Source organism: Nematolebias whitei, chromosome 18, assembly GCF_014905685.2.
Source record: "Nematolebias whitei isolate Nwh7 chromosome 18, NemWhi1, whole genome shotgun sequence".
Lineage (NCBI taxonomy): Eukaryota > Metazoa > Chordata > Actinopteri > Cyprinodontiformes > Rivulidae > Nematolebias > Nematolebias whitei.
In genome coordinates, this window is record NC_056515.1 from 16,940,222 (window position 1) to 16,953,094 (window position 12,873).

The 12,873-nt window shown below is 42.6% G+C and overlaps 1 protein-coding gene across 1 annotated transcript in view; it reads right to left on the reverse strand.

Annotated features, from left to right (window-relative positions):
- The window catches only part of mast4 (microtubule associated serine/threonine kinase family member 4), a gene marked incomplete in the record, with an annotated part of 175,348 nt that continues 162,475 nt past the window's right edge, over nucleotides 1-12,873 (reverse strand). Inside the window, 5 exon segments of the mRNA XM_037692599.1 lie at nucleotides 1-414; nucleotides 1,579-3,470; nucleotides 3,587-3,771; nucleotides 5,242-5,378; nucleotides 11,412-11,534. Of these exon segments, the coding sequence (XP_037548527.1) occupies nucleotides 1-414; nucleotides 1,579-3,470; nucleotides 3,587-3,771; nucleotides 5,242-5,378; nucleotides 11,412-11,534 (2,751 nt within the window).

The following is a 12,873-nucleotide window of genomic DNA, read 5'->3' on the forward strand; positions in this document are numbered from 1 at the left end:
TCACTTTTTGTTACAGGAGCTTCGTGGTGACTCCTGCTTCTTGCTCCTGCTGCCGTCTTTGTTGGACGTGTCTTTGGGAGCAGAGGGAGAAGCTCTGGGTGAATCTTTTTTTATGGGTTTCTGTGCCGACGTGTTTTCTTGAACTGCATCTTTTTTCTTCTTATCAGCCTGCTCCTTCCTGCCGCAGAACGGCTGGTTGCTGCGGGGTGACACTTGGGTGTCTGGGATCTTGTGACTCTCTAGTTTGAGCGGGTCTTTGGACGCCTTGTCCAGAGACTCACAGCTGGACAACTGGCCTGAAGTGGCTCCACTGGGTGAGTGGGTGCCTTTTTTCATTGCAGGTTTTAGTGTCACCAAAAGTGGACCTGGTGCAGAAGAAACATCTGACTGTTGTTCCTTCCTGAGCTGCTGAAGCTGAGGAGCAGCAAGAGGTGAGGCATCTCTTGGTTTTGGATCAAAGTGGTCTTGTTTTTTGGGTGTCACATCCAGACCTTGTTTTGAAGCACAAGCAGATGTTGCTGTGGGTGTTTTAGGAAAGAGATCCTTTAACTTTGAGTCTGTGTCTTTTATTGTTACAGAACTTTTGGACTGAATCACTCTTTTCTTTACATCACCACGAGTTGTTGGCAGTGATGACTGAACCTCTGCATGCTCTGGCTCACCTCCAGTGGACAACAAGACTTCTTTGTGTTTAGCATCATGGGTTGCTGCTTGATACGTTGGTGTTACAGCTGCAGACTCTTTGGAGTTTGGACTCCATTTAATCTCCAGGACAGGAGCTGTGCTGTGAGATTTCACTTCCTGTCTTTGCACCTCCTTCACAGTTGTGGGTGCTGCACATTCTGGACCAGGTCTAGATTTACTTCTGGAACTTGAGACGTTTTCATCTACAGCAGCTGAAGCTGAAGCTTCTGCTGACATCACAGTGTTTTTCTTCTTACATTCAGATTCAGACGATTTGTGAAGTGAGTTTTCACTTGGATATTCTTTTGACTTACAATCTTTTACAACTTCTGTATTGTTTGATAAAACAGGTACTTTGTTTTTCTGCGATGTATTAGTTAGTGCACAAGCAAACACAGTATTAACATTCACTTTGTCTTTTGCAGCAAAGTTCAACGAGCTGCTCGTGTTTACGGCACAAACCTCTTTATTTTGTTGCATCTCTGCGGCGTGCGTGTTGCTTTTGGAGGCTGAGCTGTCTGCTCCTGCCGCTTTCACAGCTGATACGTCCGATTCATCAGCAGATGCTTCACAGCCGACTTTGACTTCTGAACTGGATTTATAATCTCGTTCAGGTTCAGTCGCTGGTGATGCGACAGCAGCTGGTGCATGTGTGTTTGAGCAGCAGATGAGTGGTTTCTGTTTGTACAGCACATTTTCTGGAGCAGCAGGGTTCTGCGCCGTCACCTCAGAGACCATCATGTTCATGTTCGGCACATCAGCTTTTCTTCTCCCACAGCTGTCATGCTGACCTGGATCCAAACCAGAACCTGTGCTCTGCCTCAGAGGAGCAGGTATTATTACACGCCCAGTAGCAGCAGCTGGAGTCTCCTGTCCAGGAGTTTCACGGTTTACCTCCAGTTCTGCTGAAATCAAAGACATTTTGTTGCTGTTGGTGTTTTGTGACGTGTCTGATGAGACTTCCTGCTGCTCTGCTTCATCCTCCTGATCTTCATTGCTCACTTCCCGTATGGAGGGCGTTTTCCCAGCGGAGAACTGGGAGCTATGTCGATGAACCAAGGAGGACGCCGCCTTCACACCAGGCCGGCTCTCCTGTTTGACAGTGAAGGTTTCCACTGAAGCCTTTAATGGTTCTCTGTGTTTGTCCTGTGTCTTCTTACCGCCTCCATTAATTTGAATATCTATGGCTGCATTCGCTGACTGCTCTTTAGAAACAACTGCACCGTTTAAAGAAGAAACTGCTTCAGAGCTTAGCGAACAGGTGAAGCTTCTCATCTTGTCAGATGATTTAAGATGAGGGATGGTGATCTGTTTCTCCGTTGGGCTTTTGAGCCAGATTGATGGACTCACAGAGACGGTGCTGCTTGTGTTGTCAATCATCTTAGACAAGCATGTTTCTGTTTTGGAGACTCTTGGTCCTGAAAGCAAACCAATATCCAGGGTACCCTCCAGAGGTTTGAGTAAGGAAACATGGCGTCCCTCCAGTTTGTACTCGGATGATGTTTTTCTTAGTGGAGCCTCAGCTGAGATGAGCTGCAGTTTTTCCACAGCACTCTCTCCTCTCCCCGAGAAAAGTTTAGGAGGCAGACCTTCAGGACACAAGTGAAGACTCCCCTTGTGGTCATGAGACACGTCTGTGTCCAGCTGGAGACTCTTGGACCTCTTGGAGCCAAAGTGGAGGTTCTCATGGAGGCCAGATGACAACCGGCACATGCGGTCTTCTCTTTCTTCGAATGACAACCTCTTTCTAGTGAACTCGATGTTGGGAGCTTTGAAGTCCAGTCTGTCTGGATTAATGCAGTCTTTACTGAGTCGAGAGAGCTGGCGCTCAGTGGAAACGGAGCAGGATGCTGATCGGATGGTTCCTTCACCCTCACAGCTGCCAGAAGATGGCTCACTGCTGGCTTCAGAGACTCGTGTGGACAGTTTTTTGTACAAAACATCTTTAAGGGTTGTGCTAGCAGCTTTGGTTTCCAGAGAGCAAGACTCTGGGCTGCACTGGGTTTTGTTTTGGATTGGAAACAAAAATCCTTCTTCCCTCTCATCAGTACACAGAGGCATTGAGTCAGAATCATGCAGGGCATCCTGCTTCTGCAGAGACTCCCTCCTCTCTGTCCAATCTTTTCTCCTCACAACCATCTTAAACTTCAGTTTGTCTTTATCGAGCTCCTCCACAGACTCTTGCCGTCCCACCTTACGACTGCTGGGCCTCTTTAAACAACCCTGCTCAACAGGTCGTATGCGGTGGGTTGCCAGATGCTCATTGCTCGTTTCATCCACACTCTGCAGTACGTTGTGATCCCGCTCCCCACTTGTCAGCTCCTCGTCCTGCACCTCTTCTTGGGTCACCTCTAAGCTGTGTTTTCTGGGACAAAGATGCTTCTTGTCTCCCGTGTAGGATGAGGAAAGCTTCTCCTCAGACTGAACACGCTTCAGGAGTGGTGAGCGAGGTGGATCGGCACTTTTGGGGCAGACAATGTGGTGCACAATTGTGGGAGGGGAGTGTATTTTGGCTGGGAAAGGTTGGGTCGTCTTGGAAATTGGTACAGAACTGAGGAGGGGAGGCGGAGAGCGCTGAGGAGATGTTGGCTGGGGAGTGGGTGAAGGTGTGCGTGCTAAAGGAGACAGTGGAATGCTGCCGGCAGACTTGCGACGCCCCTGTCGAAGCCTCTGACCCGGCAGCTTGGGGCCGAGACCGTGCAGAGTGCTGGGTCGAACGTGGCCAGAACCTGCGGGGGAGTTTGGAGCGCTGGAGCTGGGAGAGCTGCTCTGAGACGAGTTACCACCTGGAAATCAAGAGCACAAGACTAATTAGATTTCAGAAAGTTAAATCGTTTCAACAGTGAAACTGTTCTGGATTAACAGATGGATCGTTTTTCCCACTGTAACGTAATTTCTCCACCTGACACAGTGAAATCTGGTGCTGTTCGCAGGGCAGCAGTGGGGGAACGGGGGGAGAGACTGTGGGTGGGGGAGCCAGGAAGACTCTCACCAGATGACAGAGAGTAACTGAGGGAGGTGAAACTGCGGCTAGTGTGAAGCAGGGGGGAGGGCTGCATGGCAAAACGTCGGAAAAGGGAGCGCCGCCTGCAAAAAAAATGAAAGGAAAGAAAAATTATATAAATATACAATAAAAAATGATATGAGGATGTGAAACATTACAATAGTTTAAGCATAATTTGTCTTAAACAGAAACTGAGCCATTGTTCTAAAACGCTCCCTCAGTGTTACCAGTCTGTCCTCTGGAAGCCACCAGGAGACCTTGTACAGCTATGATTCAGACTCCTCTGCAGAAGTAATACAAGTGTATGAAAAAGGGCTAAAATTATGTCTGTTGGTCCTCTGGCACATTTACATTATGAGTACATGATCTACCCATTCAATCTGTTTTATAAGTCCTTGAAAAAGTGCAAAGTGCTGTCAAATAGATTTTTCTTTTTCTTACAGATTTAAATGATTGCACTGAATGAGCGCAGCTCCTCAGACTGATGAAGTCTTTTGGATAAAAGACAAAACGTTTCAATTTTTTTTTAACTCGTCCAGAGGACCTGATTCAACTTTGTTAGATTTTTCTACCTGGATTATTGATCATGGATCAGGATAGTGGAGACAATAGATTGTCTACCCTAATCAAAGTACTCCTAATTAGTGAAGCGGATAGAAAAACACAGTCACACTAACATAATATCCAGAGGTGGAAAAAGTACTGAAAATGTGTACTCAAGTACAGGTACTGTTACACTGCTTAAATTGTACTCAATTACAAGTAAAAGTACATGTGTTATAAAAATACTCAAGAAAACGTACAAAGTACTTTTCTCAAAAACTACTCGGAGTATTAATTACTTTTTAACTAATTGATGTTTTATTGTGTTGTCAACAGAAGTCATTCAGTTTGATTAACTGTGTGTAACAGCTACACTCAAAGCACATTTCTCAGACAAACAAAGTATAGAAAAATGACACTAAGGCCATTTCTTTTGTAAACAAATGTAGATAAAGCTGGAATTTTTGTTTGTTAAAAGAAAGACAAAAATGTTTTTGAACCGGCATAGAACAGTTTAAACTTTTCCAAACACACGGAACAACAGGCAGGCAAGTGTCTTAAACTCGGACATTTCTGTCACCCGTCACTTTCTGAACCGTCTGTTCAGCGTCAGCAGGAGCTGCTTTTTTAAGTTAACAGAGTCCACCAGGCTTCGCTTGGCTGTGAAGAGCAGACTCTAAACGACTCTCTACTCTACGGAGTTGTCCTTTGCTTACGTCATAAGTAATTGGTGTGTTTGTGATCTGAAAGTCTTATTGGCTACAAAGATGCAGATAAACGGTTTGAATACTAATTTAAACTGCGGCCGTACTCTGTAGCACCTTCTGATTTTAAAAGTAGCAAAGTAGATTACATGGTCCAAATTGTACTTAAGTATGAGTAAAATTACACACTTGAAAGAAATACTCTTAAAATTACAAGTATCCCCCCCAAAAATCTACTTAATTACAGTAATGTGAGTATTTGTAATTCGTTACTTCCACCCCTGATAATATGTATGGTGCTTGTACCTTTCTGGGGTCTTCTCCTTTTTGGACTTTTTGCCACATCTCACCATCTTACTCCTGTAGCTGTTCTTTCGGGCTGGGCCAGTTTTAATAGAAGTGTTTTCAAAAGGAGTCGTAGAGATGGTCACTTTGTTACCACTCTGAAATGAAAACAACAACAAAAATGTTAACAAACGTTCAAACCATTAACAGATACATTCTACAATCCATAATGTATAACAAAGTTAAGTCAGGTCCTCTGGACGGTTTCTTCATGTTTTCATTTAATGTCACCTTTATTTAACCAGGTATAAACACCAAGAACAAATTATTATTCACAGCGTTGGCCTGGCAGCACCAACAGGCACTTGTAGGGCCAAGTTAGGCAAAACTATAAAATATAGAAATCAATAACAAACAAAGAAATCACAAATGACAATAACAGTTCATTGTCAAAGTTAAATTACATTACTAAGCATGAAAACATTTTAAAAACTGCTTTTAAATTATTTTAAAACTAGAAACAGACAAGTGAGATCAGATCAAATTATTTTGAAGCAGATTCCAGTCAGATGGAGCAGCAGGGTCAAAGGTCACAGAGGCAAAGGTCACAGAGGCAAAGCGACACTTGGTCTTTAGAGTTAACCATAAATACTGAGAGGATCGGGTGTTGAACTTGCAAACTGGTGAGAGTTGCAGTAGATGAGTTAAATATGGAGGTGAATAACTCAGCCGTGGGGGTCGCTGGTGCCCATGTCCAGCAGTCACAGGGACATAGAGACAAACGAGACAAACAACCATTCAGTCTCTCACTCACACCTAGAGACAATTTAGAGTTACCAATCAGCCTAACATGCATGTTTTTGGTCTGTGGGAGGAAACTGGAGTACACGGAGAAAACACACGCATGCACGGACAGAACATGCAAACTCCACCCAGAAAGGCCCCCAGACTGGGATTAGAACCAAGGACCTGCTCGCTGAGAGGCAGCAGCTCTACCAGTTGTGCCACCGTGCTGCATTTAATTCAGTTTATTTATATAGCACCAAATCATAACAGAAGTCATCTGAGGGCACTGAACAGAAACATTCACATACAAACAAAAGCCAATTAGTAAAATTTGTCTATCTAAGCAAGGAAGCCAGCAGACTCGTTCACTCTTCATGTCGTCACATTCTCCTACTTTCACGAGGACGTAGCGAAGCCATTTAATGAGAGTAGATGTGACAATGACGTGTTCTATAAGGAGCATTTGTAACAAAGCGAATAGCAGAGTGATAAATTGTGTCCAGCTGACAAAGGACACCCTTACAAACATGTCTAAATTAATCCAACAGAAGTAGAATGTTTTTTTCGACAATGCTTCGTTTTGCAGCCATTGTAAACAAAGATCCATTTCTATAAAGATAACCAATTTTTGTGGGTGGAAAAGGTGGCACACCCACACCTCCCTCCACCCTCGTTCACGTCTCTCTTGTAAATGAGTCCGAGGCTCAGTGGGATTAACCCCTCTAAATAAAGGTTGAATGAAAATTTGCCCCACTCTAGGCCCATGAGCAAGGCCCTTAACCCCCATCTGCTCCCTAAACAGGTCTCTCTTGAAAATGAGTTCTCGTGGCTCAATGAGACTACCTGTAGAAATAAAGTGTAAATGAAAAAAAAAAAAATCTTAGATTGCAAAACATTAACAGGATGAGAAAAGGACAGAGCACCATCAAGCCAAAATCCCAAATATTTATAAACTGTTACCTCCTCTATAATATCACAGTTTACAGTTGTGAGGTCCACCGAGGTGGGAATGGTTCCTCCTCCATGACCAACCACATAATTTTAATTTTCTTGGCATTTAAGGACAAATTCAAGTCAGTTTTTTCATTTACTCTTTATTTATACAGGTAGTCTCATTGAGCCACAAAAACTCATTTTCAAGAGAGACCTGTTTTAGGGAGCAGATGGGGGTTAAAGGCCTTACTCATGGACCCAGAGTGGGACGAATGAGGGTGGGGGCAGGTGTGGGTGATTCACCTACCCCACCCACATTTTTGATGTTGTTGGTACCGGGGTTTGAACCGGCAATCTTCCGATCACAGACCCAGCTTCTCTAGCCTCTGCACCACCACTCCCCCCAGTAAAGGCCTGCTGGATTTCAAGAAAACCACATGCAAGGAACTTTATGATCCGGAGTAGAACAAAAAGCATATTAAATAATGTCATTGTCACATGAATGAATGGAGGTCTCAATACGAGATATTTATAAATATGGAGAAAAGAGTTGGACCAAGAATGTAGCCTTGGGGTACACCTGACATAACCAGAAGAAACTGTGAAGTATGAGAGTCAGCGTTCACTTGCTGCGACCTATTTGAAAGATAATTATGGAACCATGTTAGTGGCTGTCCCGAAATTCTAATACGGCCAAGTTGTTTCAATAAAATGAAATGATCAACTGAGTCAAAAGCTTTTGCTAAATCAATGAATATTGCTGCACAATAATGTTTGGAGTCCAATGCAGATGCTATATCAGTGAAAACTTTCCGAGCGGCTGTAATGCAACCATGCCCTAAACGAAAGCCAGACTGGGTGCAGGAAAAAATATTAAAAACCTTCAAAATAACGTGTTAGCTGCTTATTCACCAGTTTTTCTAAAAACTTTGGCACACAGGGTAGAACAGATATACAGGTCCTTATCAAAAAATTAGCATATTGTGATAAAGGTCATTATTTTCCATAATGTAATGATAAAAATGAAACTTTCATATATTTCAGATTCATTGCACACCAACTGAAATATTTCAGGTCTTTAATTGTTTTAATACTGATGATTATGGCATACAGCTCATGAAAACCCAAAATGCCTGTCCCAAAAAATTAGCATATTTCTTCCCACCAATGAAAGACAAGTGTTTTTAATACAAAAAACACCAACCTTCAAATAATCATGTTCAGTTATGCACTCAATACTTGGTCAGGAATCCTTTTGCATGAATGACTGCTTCAATGCGGCGTGGCATGGAGGCAATCAGCCTGTGGCACTGCTGAGGTGTTATGGAGGCCCAGGATGCTTCGATAGCGGCCTTAAGCTCATCCAGAGTGTTGGGTCTTGCGTGTCTCAACTTTCTCTTCACAATATCCCACAGGTTCTCTATGGGGTTCAGGTCAGGAGAGTTGGCAGGCCAATTGAGCACAGTAATACCATGGTCAGTAAACCATTTACCAGTGGTTTTGGCACTGTGAGCAGGTGCCAGGTCATGCTGAAAAATGAAATCTTCATCTCCATAAAGCTTTTCAGCAGATGGAAGCATGAAGTGCTCCAAAATCTCCTGATAGCTAGCTGCATTGACCCTGCGCTTGATAAAACACAGTGGACCAACACCAGCAGATGACATGACACCCTGTGTCTGTGGAAACTTGACACTGGACCTCAAGCAATGTGAATTCTGTGTCTCCTCTCTTCCTCCAGACTCTGGGACCTTGATTTCCAAAGGAAATGCAAAATTTACTGTAATCAGAGAACATAACTTTGGACCACTCAGCAACAGTCCCAGGCGAGATGCTTCTGACGCTGTTTCTGGTTCAAAGTGGCTTGACCTGGGGAATGCGGCACCTGTAGCCCATTTCCTGCACACGCCTGTGCACGGTGGCTCTGGATGTTTCTACTCCAGACTCAGTCTACCGCTTCCGCAGGTCCCCCAAGGTCTGGAATCGGCCCTTCTCCACAATCCTCCTCAGGGTCCGGTCACCTCTTCTCGTTGTGCAGCGTTTTCTGCCACACTTTTCCCTTCCCACAGACTTCCCACTGAGGTGCCTTGATACAGCACTCTGGGAACAGCCTATTCATTCAGCAATTTCTTTCTGTGTCTTACCCTCTTGCTTGAGGGTGTCAATGATGGCCTTCTGGACAGCAGTCAGGTCGGCAGTCTTACCCATGATTGTGGTTTTGAGTAATGAACAAGGCTGGGAGTTTTTAAAAGCCTCAGGAATCTTTTGCAGGTGTTTAGAGTTACGTCGTTGATTCAGATGGTTAGGTTAATAGTTTGTTTAGAGAAACTTTTCATGATATGCTAATTTTTTGAGACAGGCATTTTGGGTTTTCATGAGTTGTATGCCATAATCATCAGTATTAAAACAATTAAAGACCTGAAATATTTCAGTTGGTGTGCAATGAATCTGAAATATATGAAAGTTTCATTTTTATCATTACATTATGGAAAATAATGACCTTTATCACAATATGCTAATTTTTTGAGAAGGACCTGTAGGCCTATAACAGTTTATGTCAGTCTGATTCCCACCTTTAAAAAGACGGCAAACAGTAGCAGCCTTCCACTCAGCAGGAATTTCAGCAGACAAGAAAGAGAAGTTTTAAAAAACTATCCAGTGGTGCCGCAAAAAACAGAAATGACAACTTAAAAAAAAAAATGGAGGCTCGTCCAGCACAGCAGACTTTTTACAGTCTAAAGATTGCAATTCTCTCCTGAGCTAACAGAGTTCAGTCAGGTCATCTGGATGTTTTTTTTTTTGAGACATTTCGTCCTTCATCCAAATGACTTCATCAGTCCGAGGAGCCACAACAATCTTAGTCCCACAGCACACTCACATAGTGGACCAACCAGTTCAAGGAGCTGGCACCTTCTCATAGTGGGCCAACCAGTTTGATGGTGCTCAGGCGGTGTCTGTAGTCCCCCGCTGTCTGCTCAAACTTTCGAACTACAGGAAGCACCTTAGTGCAAACTGGTTGACCCACTATGTGAAGGTGCCAATTATAAGACCGAGTTTGTTGCAGCTCCTCAGACTGAAGAAGTCTTATGGATAAAAGATGAAATGTTTCAACAAGAAGAAACTGTTCAGAGGACCTGACTTAACTTTGTTGCAGTTTTCTACCTGGATTATTGAGCATGCATACGATCCATAATAATTTATATTATAATTATGATTTGTACAAACCATTATAAAAATAAACGCTGAGGTCTACTAATTCTATAATTTAGTGATTGCATGTAGTTATATCAATTGTGGTGCAAAGTTTAGTTTTTATTTCTAACCTGTAAACTTTTAAGACTATGGTGACTTATTAGCAGTTTTTTTGTTTAGTTTTCTTAAAATATTTGGCACATTATTATATATTTTTAGGACACCACCTGGACAGCCAGCAGTTGAACGACGGCATACAACTAAACATGCCGTCGCTGGTTAGGTGGGGACCAGAGAAAATACAGAGTCCGACAAAGATTTTGCAACGTTACACACTGAAGCAACATTAATGTTAGTGATCTCTGATTAACATAACTGGGTGTCATTACTGCTGACGTGAAAAACAGTCTCATTGTATTTAGCCTTAGCCAAAAGAAGAATGGGAGGAAGATCTTTCAGTTATCAGGCTCCTCTCTTGTGGAACCAACTTCCAGTTTCTGTCCATGAGGCTGACACATTGTCTCCTTTTAAGAGGCTTAAGTCTTTCCTTTTTGATAAATCCTATAGTTGGTGTCAGCTTGGGTTTCCTGAGCTATCCTTTAGTTACACACACTGCTATAGGCTTAGACTACTGGAGGACAAACTGACCACATTTCATCACTCTGCTGCTGCCTTTACTTGCTCTACTCTACCCATTTTGTATTTCTACCTATTTTGTATTTGTAATTATTTCTATCCTTAACATGTTTTTTGTCTTTCTTCCAATAGGGGTACACCTGCACCTGGACCTGCCATTCGAGGTTTGTTTCTCCTTCCTGTCCTCTCAAACCCAGCCAGTCGAAGCAGGTGGCTGCTTGTCCTGAGACTGGTTCTGCTGGAGGTTTCTTCCTGTTAAAAGGGAGTTTTTCCTTTCCACTGTTGCCTTTGTGCTTGTTCTGGTTGGGAGACTGTGACGAAGAGAAGATTCAACACAATCTGCTGCTTCCTTAGATAGAGAACTTTTGCTAATTAGCTTTTTTGGGTATATGAATGTTTCTGTTCAGTACCCTGAGATGACTTCTGTTGTGACTTGGTGCTGTATAAATAAACTGAACTGAATTTGAATTTTGAACATACTTCTCTGCACAAACATCTTAGATGCAGCTCAACTAGATAATTTATTTTAATTGCATTGGAATTTGGTCCTGAACTAGATTATGAGGAATTAAATAGTCAAACACAACCAAAGCAGTGTTAAATTCAAAGAGATGTGGTTTTAAGATGAAGATCATTTAATTAGTTACCTTTAGCAGGAGCTCCACCACTTCAGTGTGAACCAGACCATGAACCGGTTCTCCGTTCACGTGAGTAATCAGGTCTCCAGCTTCGAGTCCCGCTTTGTTTGCTGGCCCGCCATCCTCCACATTCTGATAATCAAATACAGATCTACATTAATAGGATCAATATAATCTTTTTTACAGATGTCTGAACAGTTTAAAACTGCTTTCGCTGATATGTGCAAACATTAAGTACAAATTCACTGAAACTGTAATTGAAAATTAACCATCCATCCATACATACATTACATCCATACATAGATACATCTATGCATGCATACATGTATGTATGTATGTATGTATGTATGTATGTATGTATGTATGTGTGGATGGATGGATGTATGTATGTATGTGTGGATGGATGGATGCATTTATGCGCTGGTCAGAAAGTTAGAATATCATGAAAACGTTGATTTATTTCAGTAATTCCATTCAAAAAGTGAAACTTGTATATTATATACATTCATTACACACATATATTTCAAATGTTTATTTGTTTTAATGTTTATGATTATAACTGACAACTAATGAAAACCCCAAATCAGTATCTCAGAAAATTAGAATATTGTGAAAATGTTCAATATTGAAGACACCTGGTACCACAGTCTAATCAGCTAATTAACTCAAAACACCTGCAAAGTCCTTTAAATTGTCTCAGTCTAGTTCTGTAGCTACACAATCATGGGGAAAACTGCTGACTTGACAGTTGTCCAAAATACAACCATTGACACCTTGCACAAGGAGGGCAAGACACAAAAGGTTATTGCTAAAGAGGCTGGCTGTTCATAGAGCTCTGTGTCCAAGCACATTAATAGAGAGGCGAAGGGAAGGAAAAGATGTGGTAGAAAAAAAGTGTACAAGCAATAGGGATAACTGCACCCTGGAGAGGATTGTGAAACAAACCCCATTCCAAAATGTGGGGGAGATTCACAAAGAGTGAACAGCAGCTGGAGTCAGTGCTTCAAGAACCACCACGTACAGACGTATGAAAGACGTGGGTTTCGGCTGTCGCATTCCTTGTGTCAAGTCACTCTTGAACAAGAGACAGCAACAGAAAGGTCTCACCTGGGCTAAAGGCAAAAAGGACTGGACTGCTGCTGAGTGGTCCAAAGTTATGTTTTCTGATGAAAGTAAATTTTACATTTCCTTTGGAAATCACGGTCCCAGAGTCTGGAGGAAGAGAGGAGAGGCACCAAATCCACGTTGCTTGAGGTCCAGTGTCAAGGAATGGGTTTTGTTTCACAATACTCTCCAGGGTGTGGTTATCTGTATTGCTTGTACACATTTTTCTACCACATCTTTTCCTTCCCTTTGCCTCTCTATTAATGTGCTTGGACACAGAGCTCTATGAACAGCCAGCCTCTTTAGTAATGACCTTTTGTGTCTTGCCCTCCTTGTGCAAGGTGTCAATGGTTGTATTTTGGACAAC